The 14,961-nt window shown below is 47.2% G+C and overlaps 6 protein-coding genes across 6 annotated transcripts; 2 read left to right on the top strand and 4 right to left on the bottom strand.

The window, feature by feature from the left end:
- Nucleotides 1-183: 183 nt before the first annotated feature.
- N7510_002672 (CENP-X/MHF2 family protein) lies at nucleotides 184-1,166 on the top strand (the record flags this gene model as incomplete). Its single annotated transcript, XM_056974599.1, has 2 exons — nucleotides 184-759; nucleotides 1,047-1,166. 2 exons carry the CDS (start codon nucleotides 184-186, stop codon nucleotides 1,164-1,166), a joined length of 696 nt encoding a protein of 231 aa, XP_056839716.1.
- A 26-nt stretch (nucleotides 1,167-1,192) lies between these two features.
- On the bottom strand, nucleotides 1,193-1,600 carry N7510_002671 (uncharacterized protein; the record flags this gene model as incomplete). Its single annotated transcript, XM_056974598.1, has 1 exon — nucleotides 1,193-1,600. One exon carries the CDS (start codon nucleotides 1,598-1,600, stop codon nucleotides 1,193-1,195), a length of 408 nt encoding a protein of 135 aa, XP_056839715.1.
- A 5,731-nt stretch (nucleotides 1,601-7,331) lies between these two features.
- Nucleotides 7,332-8,072, bottom strand: N7510_002670 (uncharacterized protein; the record flags this gene model as incomplete). The annotated part of the gene is made up of 1 exon (XM_056974597.1): nucleotides 7,332-8,072. One exon carries the CDS (start codon nucleotides 8,070-8,072, stop codon nucleotides 7,332-7,334), a length of 741 nt encoding a protein of 246 aa, XP_056839714.1.
- Nucleotides 8,073-8,388: 316 nt separating this feature from the next.
- N7510_002669 (uncharacterized protein) lies at nucleotides 8,389-8,853 on the top strand (the record flags this gene model as incomplete). Its single annotated transcript, XM_056974596.1, has 1 exon — nucleotides 8,389-8,853. One exon carries the CDS (start codon nucleotides 8,389-8,391, stop codon nucleotides 8,851-8,853), a length of 465 nt encoding a protein of 154 aa, XP_056839713.1.
- A 732-nt stretch (nucleotides 8,854-9,585) lies between these two features.
- Nucleotides 9,586-10,375, bottom strand: N7510_002668 (uncharacterized protein; the record flags this gene model as incomplete). Its single annotated transcript, XM_056974595.1, has 2 exons — nucleotides 9,586-9,735; nucleotides 9,953-10,375. The coding sequence occupies 2 exons, from the start codon at nucleotides 10,373-10,375 to the stop codon at nucleotides 9,586-9,588; spliced, it is 573 nt and encodes a 190-aa protein (XP_056839712.1).
- Nucleotides 10,376-12,712: 2,337 nt separating this feature from the next.
- Nucleotides 12,713-13,847, bottom strand: N7510_002667 (uncharacterized protein; the record flags this gene model as incomplete). Its single annotated transcript, XM_056974594.1, has 2 exons — nucleotides 12,713-12,914; nucleotides 13,276-13,847. 2 exons carry the CDS (start codon nucleotides 13,845-13,847, stop codon nucleotides 12,713-12,715), a joined length of 774 nt encoding a protein of 257 aa, XP_056839711.1.
- Between the last annotated feature and the right edge of the window lie 1,114 nt (nucleotides 13,848-14,961).

The following is a 14,961-nucleotide window of genomic DNA, read 5'->3' as shown; positions in this document are numbered from 1 at the left end:
ATGCTTCTATTTCGGACTTTCCAGAACACGAGAATTAAATTCATGAATAATGCTACAATGATCACTTCAACGTCTTGAATAGATCGAAGTCACCTGACACCGTTTTTGGCTACTATCGCGTTGACAGCCCGTTTCGGTTCCACTCAACACCCCTCCCACTCCGATTCCCACTACCACCACAAAATGGCTGGCGAACCAGCGCAGAAAAAGCGCCGACTCCCCTTCAACCCACCTAGCCGCGCCTCATCTACCGCCGGATCCTCAACATCAGCGTCCAAAGCAAAAGGCCAAACCAAACAAACCATCAAGTCCTCGTCCTCCGCCTCCGCCTCCGCCTCCAAGTCTACCAATCGCAAATCCACATCAACCAGCAAGGGTGTGCGTGCCCAGTCCCCGCCATCATCAGCTGCCGTCTCCGACGACGCGTCGGATGCAGAGTCTGGATCCAACTCCTCCAATCACAGCCGCGAGCGCTCCGTCTCCCAAGAGCCAGACTTCATTCTCGCTGAAATCACCACTGCCCAAAATGAAGCAGAGGACGTGAGCTGGAGCGAGCCGACTATACCATCCAAATTGCTTACGCGGTTGTTACATCACCATTTTGCCAAGGAGAAGACAAAGGTCGCCAAGGATGCCAATGCGGTTGTGGCGAAGTATGTCGATGTCTTTGTGAGGGAGGCTATTGCGAGAGCTGCCTATGAGAGAGCGGAGACGGACGGTACGTCTGGCGCGAGAGGAATCGGCGATGGGTTTCTGGAGGTAGGTTATTTTTCTTTTCCTGTTCTCGCTTCCTTGGAAGTGAAACATTGCTAATGCACGTCCCAATAGGTGGAGGACCTCGAGAAAATGGCACCACAGCTTACGATGGACTTTTAATGCTCAGAATAGAAGACATGGGCGTTTAGGCTGCACCTCTTGAGGGGGCTTTTTTTTTTTTTTTTTTGAGATACCACATTATTCAAAGCCGCGAAACAAAATATGAATGAAAATTAACTACACTTGTTCTATAACAGAGACATGTCGCGTGGGTTCCGGTACTGAGGCAGTTTCCCCAATCCCCAATCTTCGAAGTATGGCGGAACTGCGCCGAAGCCGTTGGCGTTATGGAGGAGTGCGATATCCCGATTCACTCTGTTGGAGACCCATGCGTTGGCCATATATGCTGATTGCTTCTTGCTGAAATGCGCTACTACTACGGGAGCTGGTTCTGCTCGGGGAGATGGCCCAGCTTTGCGTCGTAGGCGGTGTTGCAGATGTCGAAGACAATGAAGGTGCGGGTTCGCCACTTTTGGACTGCGAGAAGTTTGGCGTCGGAAACTGTCGCGTGGAATCCGTTGCCGAGGTTTTTATTCTGAAGCAGTCTCATGGCGCTTGGGACGATGTCCTCGGCGCGATTCTGGACTTTTTTCCATCGGGAACTTCGCTGGGAGACGATGACGAGCACGCGCACCGGGTTTGGGTCCATGGCTGCGTGCAATGGCTGATTGCTTCGCTTCTCCTTCTCTCCATCCACCGAATTTACGAATGGTAAACTCAGCTTGAATTTCTTCGTATCACTTTGTAGAGCCCGCGCGGATCCATCAACGGCCAAAAGGTTCATTTGTGGCGCAAACTGAGCGACTTCATGATCCATAGAGGGTGGTTGGTGGACACTACACTCTTATCGGTGGCGATTTGTGACCCGGCAATTGATCGTCCACCTGAGACGTATGCGGTGTGTCCGACAACAACAAGAACATGAGAATGGTGATTCTGACGTAAATTCCCATCAGGGCATAGATTTTGATTGTCTGATACCTTCTCCTTCCGCAAAATTGCGCAGCAGATTTTGCTAATCGAATGGTTTGCCGAAGACATGATCGCACCAGCTTGGAGAGCGCAGACCTAGGCCTGCGTTGTGGAAGTCCAGAACCAAAGTCGAGATTGGAGATTCAACTAGATATGAGAATACAACCGGGGGATAGGCAGCCTTAAATGATCATCAATTTTGCTGTAGTAAACAGAGTAACGTTTGCAACCTATTGTTACAGTTTCACTGTTGGAATCAACTGTCAAATATTGAGGCCAACTGAATCAATGGGAGGGCTTAGTTGCCGACAGAATTGGGCCATGAGCTTCATAGCAGTTAAAAATGCCAAGTTAAAAATAAGGGCTGTTGACGATATTGACGATATTGACAGGCCTTTGATTAGACACTTGCTGATTGACGATATGAAAAAATCATGCCCATAACGTATCGTTAACACCCCTATGGATCGTATATAACAGTCATCAGATACGTCAGCAGCCGGAAATACCAGCTTGCTTTTTAAGAGCACTCCTTTAAACGATCGACATGATATCGACTTGACCTCTCTTCACTCTCACCACTCTCACCACTCTCACCACTCTCACCACTCTCACCACTCTCACCACTCTCACCACTCTCACCACTCTCACCACTCTCACCACTCTCACCACTCTCACCACTCTCACCACTCTCACCGTTCCTTCACCGGCACTCCTACACTACCACTTCCACAATCATCTACCGCTGTGATGACGTTTCTGATGAAAAACAAATTCAGACCAAATTCAAGTAAAACTTCATTTACAGCAAGCGCCGTTGTTGAACCAGGCGATGTCCACATTTCAATTGAGTGATTGTCCTTACAATACGAACAGACTGAATCGAAAAGCACCCTTGGCCCAAGCAAAGTTAATGGCAAGATTACTCAGTGATAACCAAGAAACAAGACAAGACACGGAAATGTGTCACGATGTTGTTGAGTGGAAGGAAAAAGAAGCTCCGGAGGTGGAGCTACAGTATCTACGAAGACATGGCGCGCTGCCTAACGCTCCTGGACAACTGCAGCCAGAAATTTTATATTGTATATTCGTTGGGGTCATGAAACTTAATCATGTTCGCTAAAGTCAATTTGAAGAAATCAGACGAATTTAGAAAAGAGCATTCTCACTTTTTTATGGACTGAAGGCGTTTTCCTTGATTGTGCTCAATTGAGATCGCTTAATTGAATTCTAATTTTAAACAGAAGCACTTGATCATAGCAGGGGAAGCTCGGAGAGTCACCAATGCCCATAAGGGAAAGCAGAAATAAAGGAGAGCGAAGACGTCTGTCGACGTTACAGAATCTCTCCCAAAATTGTTGAGATGATGAGACAAAGAAAGCCTGGAGCCCGGATACTTGCGGATATCGACTCGTCAACACTTGACTGAGGAACCGATCGAAAAGTGCGAAACTTCAGCTACTCCAGTTCGTCGTAATCCGGGCTTTTTGCTGGAGGGATCAACCACCACAATTGGGCGAAAACCCAATTTTGATCGCTCATTATGCTTGTGAAGATAATGAAGAACAAGACGATGTAAAAAAACAATGCCAATGAAGGCAAGACTGCCTCCAAGTACACTGCTAAGTATCAACTCCATGCCTTGTTTGGAAAGACGCTTCGATAGACTGCCAATGTTGATTGCTGTGTCATGCCATTCTGGACTTGAGGTCTTAGTGGGGGATGAAGAATTCTTTCCCTGTGTAATGGTTTCTGGGCTGGTAGGGATATCCCCCAGTGTCCATGATGAGAATGTTTGGCTTTCATGTTCAGTTCCCAGGGATATGCCATGTCGTCCAGTACCTTGAGGCAGCCGAGTATCCGAAGGTGCATTCCTTGTGACATCATTATTAGGATACCTTCTCTCCCCAGCTTCGTCGATCTCGAAACTTTGAGCATAGGCCTTGGGCGTGGAATGACCGAGGAAGGCCACGTAGGCTTCCGAAACATAATCCGAGGGCAATGAACCTGAATTTTTCCACTCCTTCTGAAAAGTACCATCAGATATGACTGGTGGAAGAATGAATTTGCTAGCAGTCTCGAAAAGCGAGGCCACAAAGTCATTCGTTGGACTCCCATCGAGTACAGGGCGCTGATCATTAAAGTTGGTCACGATTTGGCGCCCTTGTGTCGCGGCACCAGATGTAATGTACCTTAATGCTGCCCAAGTATCCTCTCCACTATGGATGTCAACCACCGTAGAGTTCGCGATAACGGTATTGGCCGGAGAGACAGGCAATAGTAATGAATCATCGAACGATGTTGGCGTTAGTATGGGTGATGTGGAAAATGATTCTAAAACTGGCGATGTGTGTCGATTTGATGTCTCCTCAGGTAATAGTGAGCTCTGCCGAATAAGAGTGAGTGAAATAGACGTGGGCTTACACGAGCTTGATGCCGGATGTCTAAATACAAATGTCAGTGATAGAGTTTAGAAACGCAAATGGATGGAGTTGAGGATCTGCAGACAATACAGAAGACAATGGGACAGAGGTCTGTACGTGTGCTGAACTAGAAGGATATTTTCGCATCGTCATTCGTTTTTGAGAGCAGATTACTCAATTCGACAATTTGTAAAGACTTGCAATTCCCCACGAGATGCTTAGAGATAATACGTAATTCTTCAACTGTCCCATACGAATGGCTTTATATTCCCGGACCTAAGATTTACTGACTGTTCAGGAAGCTCAGCAACACAAAAGATACTGAGTACTTGGTTCTACCTCTAAAGCAGTATTACGGCGATGCAGACATAATCCACAATTTGGCGGCGCTCACCATTCCCTCAAGATATTGTGCTGCGTTTCTGGATTTGATCAATGCGCATTTTTTGCTATCACAGATAAACGTCGTTGGAAAACATTGACAATACTGTGGTCATCGTTGACGAGATAGTCGTGAGCTAAGCCTTGTTGGCTATAGCGCATGAAGATTATAGCTGATGCCCAGGCACTAATAAATAAGTGTTTCATGGAGCCCTGACAAGCTTCCATCTTCATCGAAGCAAAATCAACTGACAGATGGCCCATACTCTAAGCCGGGTCAAACGAGAGCAACTCCGAAAGCGCCGCAACAATCTGTTACGTCGTCATAATGAGTTCTGGCTTTTGTATGGGATAAAAAGTTGGCTCGTCATGGAAATGCCAGACGGGCAGATTCTTACCTATCATTCTCACCCTGACATTCCTCCACCGTCAATGGAGGACATAGTATGGCTCAATCATGCAGGAACCGAGAATGTTGGGATACTGATTGATAAAAGGAAAAATGCGTCAAATCTGCTATCATTAGAACACCTCGCGATTATAATTCCACAGCCCTCACTCAGCCATCTGACCAAAAGCTCCCCGTCATCCGCTCCCCGAAACGTCAACGCGATATTTGGGAATCATTGGCGCAGTGCCTGAAGAATAATCGTCGCACGGTCTTGTAGTGACACAGCACCTCACCTTCAATAAACGCACAACAATATCTACAGTATTTGTGTGGCTTCACGGACAGGAGAGTCATTCAAAGTTGTATGCCGCCTAGGTCTTTCAATAAATAGAAATATGATTTGTTAAGTTGAAAAAGATAGATTATATATTTCCTGGCCTTTTGCAGTATTTTCAAAACTTTTACTCTGTCTAACCTGGAGGCTAACCTAACATCTTTTTGGCCTGTTGTCTGCGGAGGGCAAAGGCAAACCACGTACATGTAATGGTCTCAAATTTTGGGAGGGTTTTCAATATCGAAAACATCTTCGAATCGGGCTAGTCAGGCGTTATTCATTGGTCTGGCTGCCGATGACGATGTCGATGGATTCGGCCATGTTTTGGAAATTCAAAAGATACTGGGATACGACATGAGTATACTTTTGGGATATAACTGGAATAGCAATAGTTACTCATGTGATCACTAGGCTGTTCATTGTCTCGTTTCACGCTATGGGAAAATTGTGGGAGAGGTACCTGCGCTGCTTAGCAAAGAGCAAAGTACCCACGTAAGTCTTCTCGGTGTGGTATAAACTACTCACTCTTGGCTCTGGCGGAAGAAGCATCGTCATTAATGGTCTAGAGGCCTTGTTAAGGGTCAGCATTAATCGAAACCAAGCAGCAAACAAAATGGTCATACCACTGGAATCACAACGACCAGGACCCCCACGATCAGGATCACGAGAGCAATCATGTTTGTGACACAGATTTGAGCACTCTGATACCTATCAATGGAGGGAAAGTCGACTCTTATATGTCAGGCACTTCGAGATAAATACTCCACTAAGACGAAATGCCCTCTGGAGTGGAACTTGGCTATGTCCAGCCATGGTGAAAAATTTCAAACCAAAAATGAAATTGCCCGCAAAAATTACATATTGTGGTTATGTATGTGCACAAAACATGTCTCTTCGTTCAGCGCCCTCAAATTCGTGACCAGTTGAACAAATGACCTTCCGCTACATACACACATGCAGGCTTTTATATATAATGTCGCGAAATTGTCATCTTCCAAGTTTCATGTCACTCGATTGCCTGTCAAACCTGGTTAAACGTCGCTAGAAGGCTAAAAGCGTGAGAGGCTGGGATCAACCTCATGGCTCAGAACAATTCGACATCTGATGGTAGGTTGAGATGGCCCAACTTGAACAAATAAACTGACTCTTTCACTATCTTTGACAGTAGTTCGGGAAACCATAACCTCACTGCCCGGATTTTTATTGACCTTTATTCCATTTCGTGCCCAACATGTCATCTTGCAGGTTGTACAACGCCACCTCGAGGAACATATGTTTCACTTCGTTCAGAAATGGCTTTTGCTGGAGTGTTTTACGATCGGCTGGACGTGTCCCGAGTCACTAGAGTTACACAAATTCTTTTGTTTCTTGGATGACCACCAGGGAAAGATTAAAGCCAAGTCCTTTCGTCTGACTCTAAACACAATCCAAAAATGGCGACGCGTGATTACCAGCATCCGCCATGCTGCTGTCCACCGCATTCCACAGGATCGAGATACACTGCTTCAAATGAACCGCGTCGCTATCAATTTCTCGACGTGCATTGTCGGCTTCAAAAACTGCGGAAGCCTTTGTCGGCTTTATAAATTTCTGAAGATAACACTCTCGAGGTCGAACCGGGTGATGACCCAGCTGAGACAAAACATTGACTCACAGATCTCTTTGTGTGAGGCTCGCCCGCAGCACCTGCACCAACGATTGACATTGCTCCCGGAAGCCGTCAAGAGAGTCTTGGAACGCAGCGATGAAAACTTCATTTCAGAAGTGAAAGCCTTTTTACAAGCTGAATTCAAATGATGTGGGAGCGTTTGTTAAGCTGATTAACAAATTATTGCCGTACAGAACTCATGAACGTAGCTGACATTTCCTATTTTGTGTGAATTGGCGTAAATGAGATGCTTAATTTGCCATAGCCCTGTGGGTGCAGTATACTTGCTTTATTTCTTCTTCCGAATTCTGATCCTATATTTATCCTGTCCCCCACATCAAGTAGAAGAGACGCGGTCTCCGAGTGTCAAAGCCATCGAGTCGCTGACTTCCGAGCCGAATGGACATTCCATTGTTGCTTCCATTCCTGTTCTGCTTGAGCTTCCTCAGCTCGAGATTTATCCAGAGCCACCCTTATTAACACCATTGTTCGAATCAAGCGTGGGTCTCCAGAAGGACCCTCACCAGTATTGAAATGATACTGCAAAGCCAAACTCTGGGTTGAGTCCATTACAGAGGACACAAGCTGGTGGAAATTTTTGAAACAATTGCGATAGAAATCATTCTCACGCTCCTGCTGATCTCGCTGTTGTAGTCTTTCTTTCTTCAATTTGAGAAGGGACAGTTTTGGTTGCTCCTTGGATATTTTCAGGCGTGACCGCGTAGATTCCAAGGCCATTGTAGATCCCCCAGACATAGCAATTTGGTGGTCTAGCGAATTGATCTCCTGGTAAGACTTTTGGATTGGTAGGATGTTGGCTGTCACAGCCTTGGGTTTAGCATCTTTAGCTGTCTCAGGGGACCGACTATAGATGCTTGAGGTGTCGTCTCGAGAATGGGAGTGAATCTGCCTGCGGCAAGAATTCATATCGTTGACTAAAGAAGCAAGTGCATGATTTTCGATCAAGAGACGTTCGGGGATTAGGGCCAGCCACTTTAAATGGAAAGAAATCATGTCGCAGAGCGAAAGCGGAGTGTGGCATACCTGACTAGTATTTGAACGTGTTTCTTCACCATACTCTAACAGTTGTTGACGCAAGCCCGTCATACTGGTCCTTCGTTTATGACGATTTCAACAATGTCCTCGAAATCAACACTCTCACTTATGCCAATCTTTGATCGATTCTCGGTCACGACGTTTACTGTATTACCAGTATTCACCCTCTTTGACCGTTTGGTATCTGCTCACTCCATCAATAATGTTCGGAATCTGTACAGTGCATCTCATAACTGGCGCCACCACCTACACTCTTCGATTGATTCTCTAGCCTCACCAGTTTCGGGATGTACTGTATGGTTGGCCATCCCTTCCGCCCGCTATTCTCGAGGGAGAGGGGGCGCATCCGTGGCAATATCTCCGCTCAATGGGAGCAGGAATGGAGATCGTCCGCCAAAGGCGGCCGCCTACGGCAAATAGACGGCACCTTGCCAGCGTCTTATACCAGAAAACTATATGGGAGCCTGCCCGGGAACCGTGCGTACCTGTTGACACACTACGCACAGGCCACAGTTGGCTATCTACCTACGCTAAGACCTTTGGCTTCCGTGAAGACGATCAGTGCGTGTGCGGCGCGCACGAAACAGTCACCCCCGTGCTGGTGGACTGTCCAAACTTGAGGGAAATTCGGAGGGAGTTACGGTGTGAAGTAGGGGATGCATTTGGCAGCATGTCGAGTCTGCTGGGAGGCTCAATCGAAGGTAAGAGAGGTAAACCAGACACCGTCTCGCGGGCGGAGACGGTCAAGGCCGTTCTCGACTTTGCCGAGGCGTCACAACGGTTTTGTAGTCGTGCGCCCCAAGGGCAGCCTAACAATGGGAACGGCAGTTAGGCCACGGTAGGCCTTGACGAGGCTCTTAAGTTCGTTTTCAGGAAGTGGTACACTCAACTTGTACAAACAGGGATATATATACTGTACTGTATTTGTGGTAGCCTGCATATCGCCTTTCAAGTTGGATCCCAAGTCACGTGATGTATATAGATCTATAGGAGTGGCTGCCTGTTAGGCAGGCACTCCGCTAGGCAGCAGGGAGATGAGCTGCTGCGACTACAAATAGCTGGATCTTTTCATATAGACAAGATCATCACACTTGTACCTTAATCCAAGGTTCAACTTTTCATTGCGAGGGGTCAGGGTACTGTATTTTCTCGATCTCTTACGTGTTCGTAATTTCAAGGTCAAAGTTTTCGGTCGGAGATGGGATGTACGACAACGCCGAAACGTGGCTTGACCAGCTTCGTGCTGTTTTCTAGTTCGTTCAGCCATTCGATGTCGCGGGCCGCTTCCGCCGACCCTAGCTCTTTGGATCACATATCCTGTCTTGGCGGTGAATCCCGGCGATCTGGGTATCTTGCGTGGGTGGTGCGCTCAGCAACGCTGTGCAGATGTGAGTGTTGGCGGAATCTGTAGGTAGGTATCGGCCGAAGAGAGCTCCGTCCGCGTCGTTGACTCTTGGGCTTACAAACTATCTCTGGGTACTGATTCGGACGCAGTATTCGCCCATGTCGGGGCGTTGGTGGTTTGGGGGGAATTATTACTGCCGCTGGCGGCTACTGCGGCCCATCACCGGGTCGAGGGCGCCAGTGGGCGGGATTCAATCCGTGCAAGCAGAGCTCTGACTTTCTGCTGAAGCTTCTTGTTTTGATAACGATTTACATTCCGGTCATGCTTGATCTCCTCCAGCTTGGCCTTGGTGGATTCGATGAGCGTGGTCTGGTGGTGGGTGATTTCTTGATACCTATGGATAGATAGAAGTAGCAACTGCTGGCAAAACTTGATCGGATTGAATTGTGGCCACACGGCCAGTAAGATGTAGACTATGTACAGGAACACGCGCTGATCCATCTGCTCATCAGGACGTGTTATGGGGCGGCCAGAACCATCTGTGCCGGCAGATGAGCTCGTAAATCTTCTCCTTTAGAGCCCCTACGGGCGGGCCGGGGTCACCCATCAGCCGATGGTCCCGTGGCGAGGCCTTTGGCAGATCCACCACAAAATACTGCCAGAGAGCCTCCTTGAGGTCTTTGGCCACCGCCGGACAAATTTGGAGGCAAGATTTCCCCTCAATACGGCAAGGGAGGCAAACCAAGCCACGGTTGGGCTTGGGGACAGGCAGGCATTGCGTATACTCAGTGGTGTTTTTGCCTTCATGCTGGACATGACGACCAATTCTATGCTCCCACATCACAGACCCCTGCAGCACAACCTCCAGGCAGCGAACGCAGGGCAACAGATCACCATGTCCATACCAGGGCCAGTATCGTGCAGCCAGTTCTTCGTCGGACAGGGGAGGATTGGGGGTCGGCGCAGTGGTGTTGTCGTCGGCCACTAAATTGAAATCAGCAGAGATCATCACAAAGAAGCAGGAGTACCATACTGATCCGAAGAGTGCAACGAAACTGATCAGAGGCAGATAGAGAGGCAGATAGAGAGCGAGAGAAGTAAAGAGTTAATGGAAGAGACGAGATTATGAAGAGATCTGATGATGAAGGAAGTTGATAAGAGAAGAGAGTTGACCAGAGAATACTTGATGGAGAATAGAGCCGATGAGAGAAGAAGAAATGATAGGGAAAGCTACCCTTACTTATTAGATGGGGGCATCGCGATTAGTTTCCTTCTCAGAGGAGAGCCCTACAAAGCGCCTCATTCACCATTGCTTTTCGAGCTCATTCATTTCATCCTGTGGCATACGTGACTTGCTACATAATTCACCTCGAAGACGGCATCTGAAAAGCATTCCTTCACCAAACGACTATGGTTCACCAGTTCCTATTGACGGACAGCCTGAATGGCCTAGTGAACTGGAAAAACGCTGATCAAGAGAAGAGAATAAAGCTAAAGAAGTAGGGCTGAATGGGAGACGACGGTGAAGTTGGAAAGGAGACAGAAGATCATTATGACGACGGGGGGATCCATACCCGTAGATAGGACATGCATCCCCCATTCGCCACCCCCAGTGAGAAACCGGGATTTATCCTCCATGAGCGCGCCACCCGTAATCCCTTTTGAGAGTGGATTGTGTGTGGTGTCGTAAGAATCAATATTAGACCACCGGTTAAGAGCGGCAGAAGGGAACAGCAGAGAGCGTCGCCGACCCTGTATATATAGGTTAACTCGTCGGCGACCAGCAGTGGAGGTTACGGAATTATGAAGGTCGAACGGTCCTGTCATAAAATTCAATATCGGACCACCAGAAGAGGACCAGCGGAAGGGAATTAGCCACAAGAAGCGTCGCCAACCGCGGTATTTGCGGGTTGCCTCGTCAATGATATCAACGCAGGAGGCTGTAGTATTGGGGAGAAAAGTGTCGGAAAGCCAGGAGGAGCATCATGGGTGGGCAGTCCGATCACGTCAAGGAATCGCAGGATTATTGTTCGACACGCATGGCTGAGCCCGAATGGTGTTGTGCAGCTCTTTCGCTTCCTGTTCACGCAAACACTGGACACACACATAAGCGACCATCCCATCAAGAAAGAGATGAAAGAGCCTACCAGATCTTGTAGAATGCGCGTGGGAGTCGTCTGGGCCCTGTGTGGAAGAGCAGTATTGGGGAGGCAGGGAGATGGGAGGGAGAGAAGAGGAAGCTGGAGAGGGGAAGAGAGTCTTACAGCGATATTCGAAATCAGATATACCAACATACTCTCAGCGAATAAACTCTCGAGCCCTAACCTGAAACACACTAATCTAAATACGGTAAGGTAGTAGATCACCCGCTGACCAGAAAAGACTTTTGTCTTATTACAAGTTGGCGTGACCCTGAATGACGTATTTTACACGAAAGCGCTATACGGCTGCTGCCTGCGTACCCCTCAGCTGCCGTGTTTCTTTCCGTAGGAATTCCCCACTTTCTAAGATCGAATTAGGCAAATGGCTCCAAGAATCCTCCCCCCCCTTCTTTTTTTCCCTCAAAGCTGTGTCTCATCAGTGATATGACTCAGTAGAGAGTCAGTGCCTCATCATCTCCCAAGTGGCCGAAGTAGCTGAATGCAGCGAGCTTACAATAATGAAAATTCGCCGAAACTTGCGGGAATTTGGAAGCGTACACGCACGGCCAATTCAATATGCAGGAGACGAACCGTAACACCTTTTGATGATGGATGCTCTCTGCGTTCGCTTGTATGAAGATCCTGGTCTCTTCCTAGATGAGGTATGGCTGTATTCCTCTGAGATGAGTTCCAGATTCTAGTAACAATATCCAGCGTCAGAAGGGCATTTGTTGCTTGAAGGACGGTCCAAAACGACTGCCAACAAGCTAGGCAACAAATGGCTGATTTGCGAGAATGTTACTGTAAATACTGTAATTATTTAGTTACATAATAATCAACTTAGTAGTCAAGCAAAATAAACATTTTTTCAGACTGGGATCGGTGCAACGTTTCTCAATTGAGAGATAAAGAATCAATTTGATGGCAAAAGCTAGGATTCACCTGGGACAAAGAATGATCCAGGAATTCTTCTAGTGAGTCTTCGAAAGCAGCAGCAAATCGTCGAAAAGCATATCTTAGGGCAATTTGCTTATGGAAAGCGTTATATGTGTCGGTCAAACCCTCATCCTTGAACCACTTGTACGAGAGGTTGAGATCGCGAAGTAGGTTGTAAAATCTGTTCTCGATCCTTCTTGCGAAAGTTTTCGGTTTCGTAGATTTTATAAGAAAGAGTTCTGAATGGTCATAAAACCCATCAGAACCCGTCAAGTTGTGTTGAAGTTTGACTTTTGGCCAGGCTTTATGGCACCAGGATCGAAATTGCGCAATAATTGCTGCGGCATGTCCAATTTCACAGAGTCTTCTGGACCCAGTTCCTCTAAGATCCAGGCGATATCACAGCATAACCAAGTAATGTCAGAACCCTTAAGTCTGCCGTAGGCTTCTTCGGACGAAACATCCCCGGCGCTACTTAAGAAACAGTCTTCGAAGCTTGTGTTCAGGGACGCAAGAAGATTTTTCCATCGCTTTCCGAGATATTGTGGATTCCAATTGCTTGGTCATATTTGGCTACACGATACGAATTAGTACAAGGTATCACAACCCGATATAGTGACGTACCACCAGCGGCTTTCTTTGGGATCTGACGGCATTCAGCTCTCAATGATTTCATCCATGGCTCTTCGGTCCATTTCTGCCTCCAGCAAGCAAAAGTCTTAGTGAATTCCAGAATTAGCAGCCGCCTAAGAGAGCAGAATATCGGATAGCGGTTCACCGCGTACAGTAGCTTGGATGAAATGCATTCACGCGCATAAAAGATAAGTCTGACTCAATAGGCACCGACTTGTCATCGTTGAAGCTCACGCCCACTCCGCGACCACGAAGTTGTTGGACAAGAGTGTTCCGCGTTTCTGTTTTGAAACAGCATAGGACAATATCAGGATTTTTAGCTCTAACCATATTGGCAAAGACATTGTGTGCATCATCAATTATTTCTGAAATGTCTGTGCCTATTGCGGCCTCATGGAGAAGGGGTATAGCATCAAATATGCTGATATCATCAAAGCCTAACTTGCCGTTATTCACAGCAGTTATCAAGTCGGATACGGCCTCGAGAGTTTTGCAACCACGCCGACCTGCCAAAAAGCCATCCGAATTGTTCTGCGTTGAATGGGGTCTTAACAATACAATCAGCAAGCCACCCTTCGATTCCGGTCGCGCCATTTCTAGACCGAAGCTCAGGTCAGATTTCGGATATTCACGTTCATCAACTTTGAGAGACGTCCCAAACTCATAGAGCAGTCGAATGTGTTTAGAATCCGCTCCATTCGTTTCCATGGATTGTGCTTCGCGAATAAGCCGTCGTAACCGGTGGTCAATAGGGATACCTAGGCACTGCATTTTCGCAGAAGAAAAAGGCGACCAAGGAAAATACCCTCTCACATGAAATAAGAGAAGCGATATGTGAGGTTAGTGGTGAATGTTAATGCCAGACGAGCGCTTTGAAAGGAACCAGTACAGTGAGGGGAGAAGCCTTTCACCCCAAGGCAGCTAAGGAGGGGTACACAACAGCGACGTATAGTAATGTAAAATACATCATTCAAATGTCTCTCCAACGTCATTTAAAATATGACGTCTATTCTGGGAAGCGGGGATCTACGACTACTCCAGATTTGGATTAGCGTGTTTCAGGTTAGGGTTTGGGAATTAATCCATGTGAGGATGTTGGTATATCTGAATTCGAATATTGCTGTAAATATGGATCGCTTTTCTGCGAGGGGTCAGGGTAAATGAAATCATCCATCCATCCATCCATGCTGTAAATATGGAGATGGGAGGACTGCCGCAAGATTGAGTGAATGAAACCAGTGAAGGGATGATTGATACCTACAGCTTTGATGGTCTGTAGTGAATGGACAGCATTTGCCTGAAAAATTGATGGTCTGCAGTGAATGGATTGCATTTGCCTGCCGGTCTCGAATGCGGTCTCTCATTGGGTGTCGTGTGGAATGGGGTTTGCCTGCTGGAGTGTACTGCGGCCTCCAGATTTGATGTTGTGCTGTGAATGGGTGATTGATGCTAGTGTGAAGGGTGTTAAAGCAAGAGGAGGCCGCCCAATTAGAAGCGCGATTACAAGCCAGGGAGCCAGAAATAGAGGCTAAAGAAGCCTCAGCAGCTGCGCAGGGAGTTGTTTTAGAAGATTCAATGGTCGAATGGCAGGCTTATTAGCCTGGTTGGTAGATAACTTAGTAATTGTAATATACGTCGTTTTTTGGTCTGTGTCCTAAAACTAGGGGTGTCCTTAAACTAGGGTGGGGAGCTTAAACCCCGCAGACTTTAGCATTTGGAAGCTTGTTAGTATTCACATCTATGAGAGTTTGCATCCCCATCTTCCACTCTTCGGTGATTTGCCATCGGTCAGAACGAGAGGGTCGGTGATCTTGATCTAGCAAGGGGTTGATTAGGTGAGGTCGGTGATAGAGGCTCGAGTCAGGGCGGCAATTCGTCAGGCGTA

Source organism: Penicillium lagena, assembly GCF_028827675.1.
Source record: "Penicillium lagena strain IBT 129212 chromosome Unknown utg000001l_segment0_segment0, whole genome shotgun sequence".
In the NCBI taxonomy this organism is placed as follows: Eukaryota; Fungi; Ascomycota; class Eurotiomycetes; order Eurotiales; family Aspergillaceae; genus Penicillium; species Penicillium lagena.
This window is presented reverse-complemented; position numbering and strand designations above follow the sequence as displayed.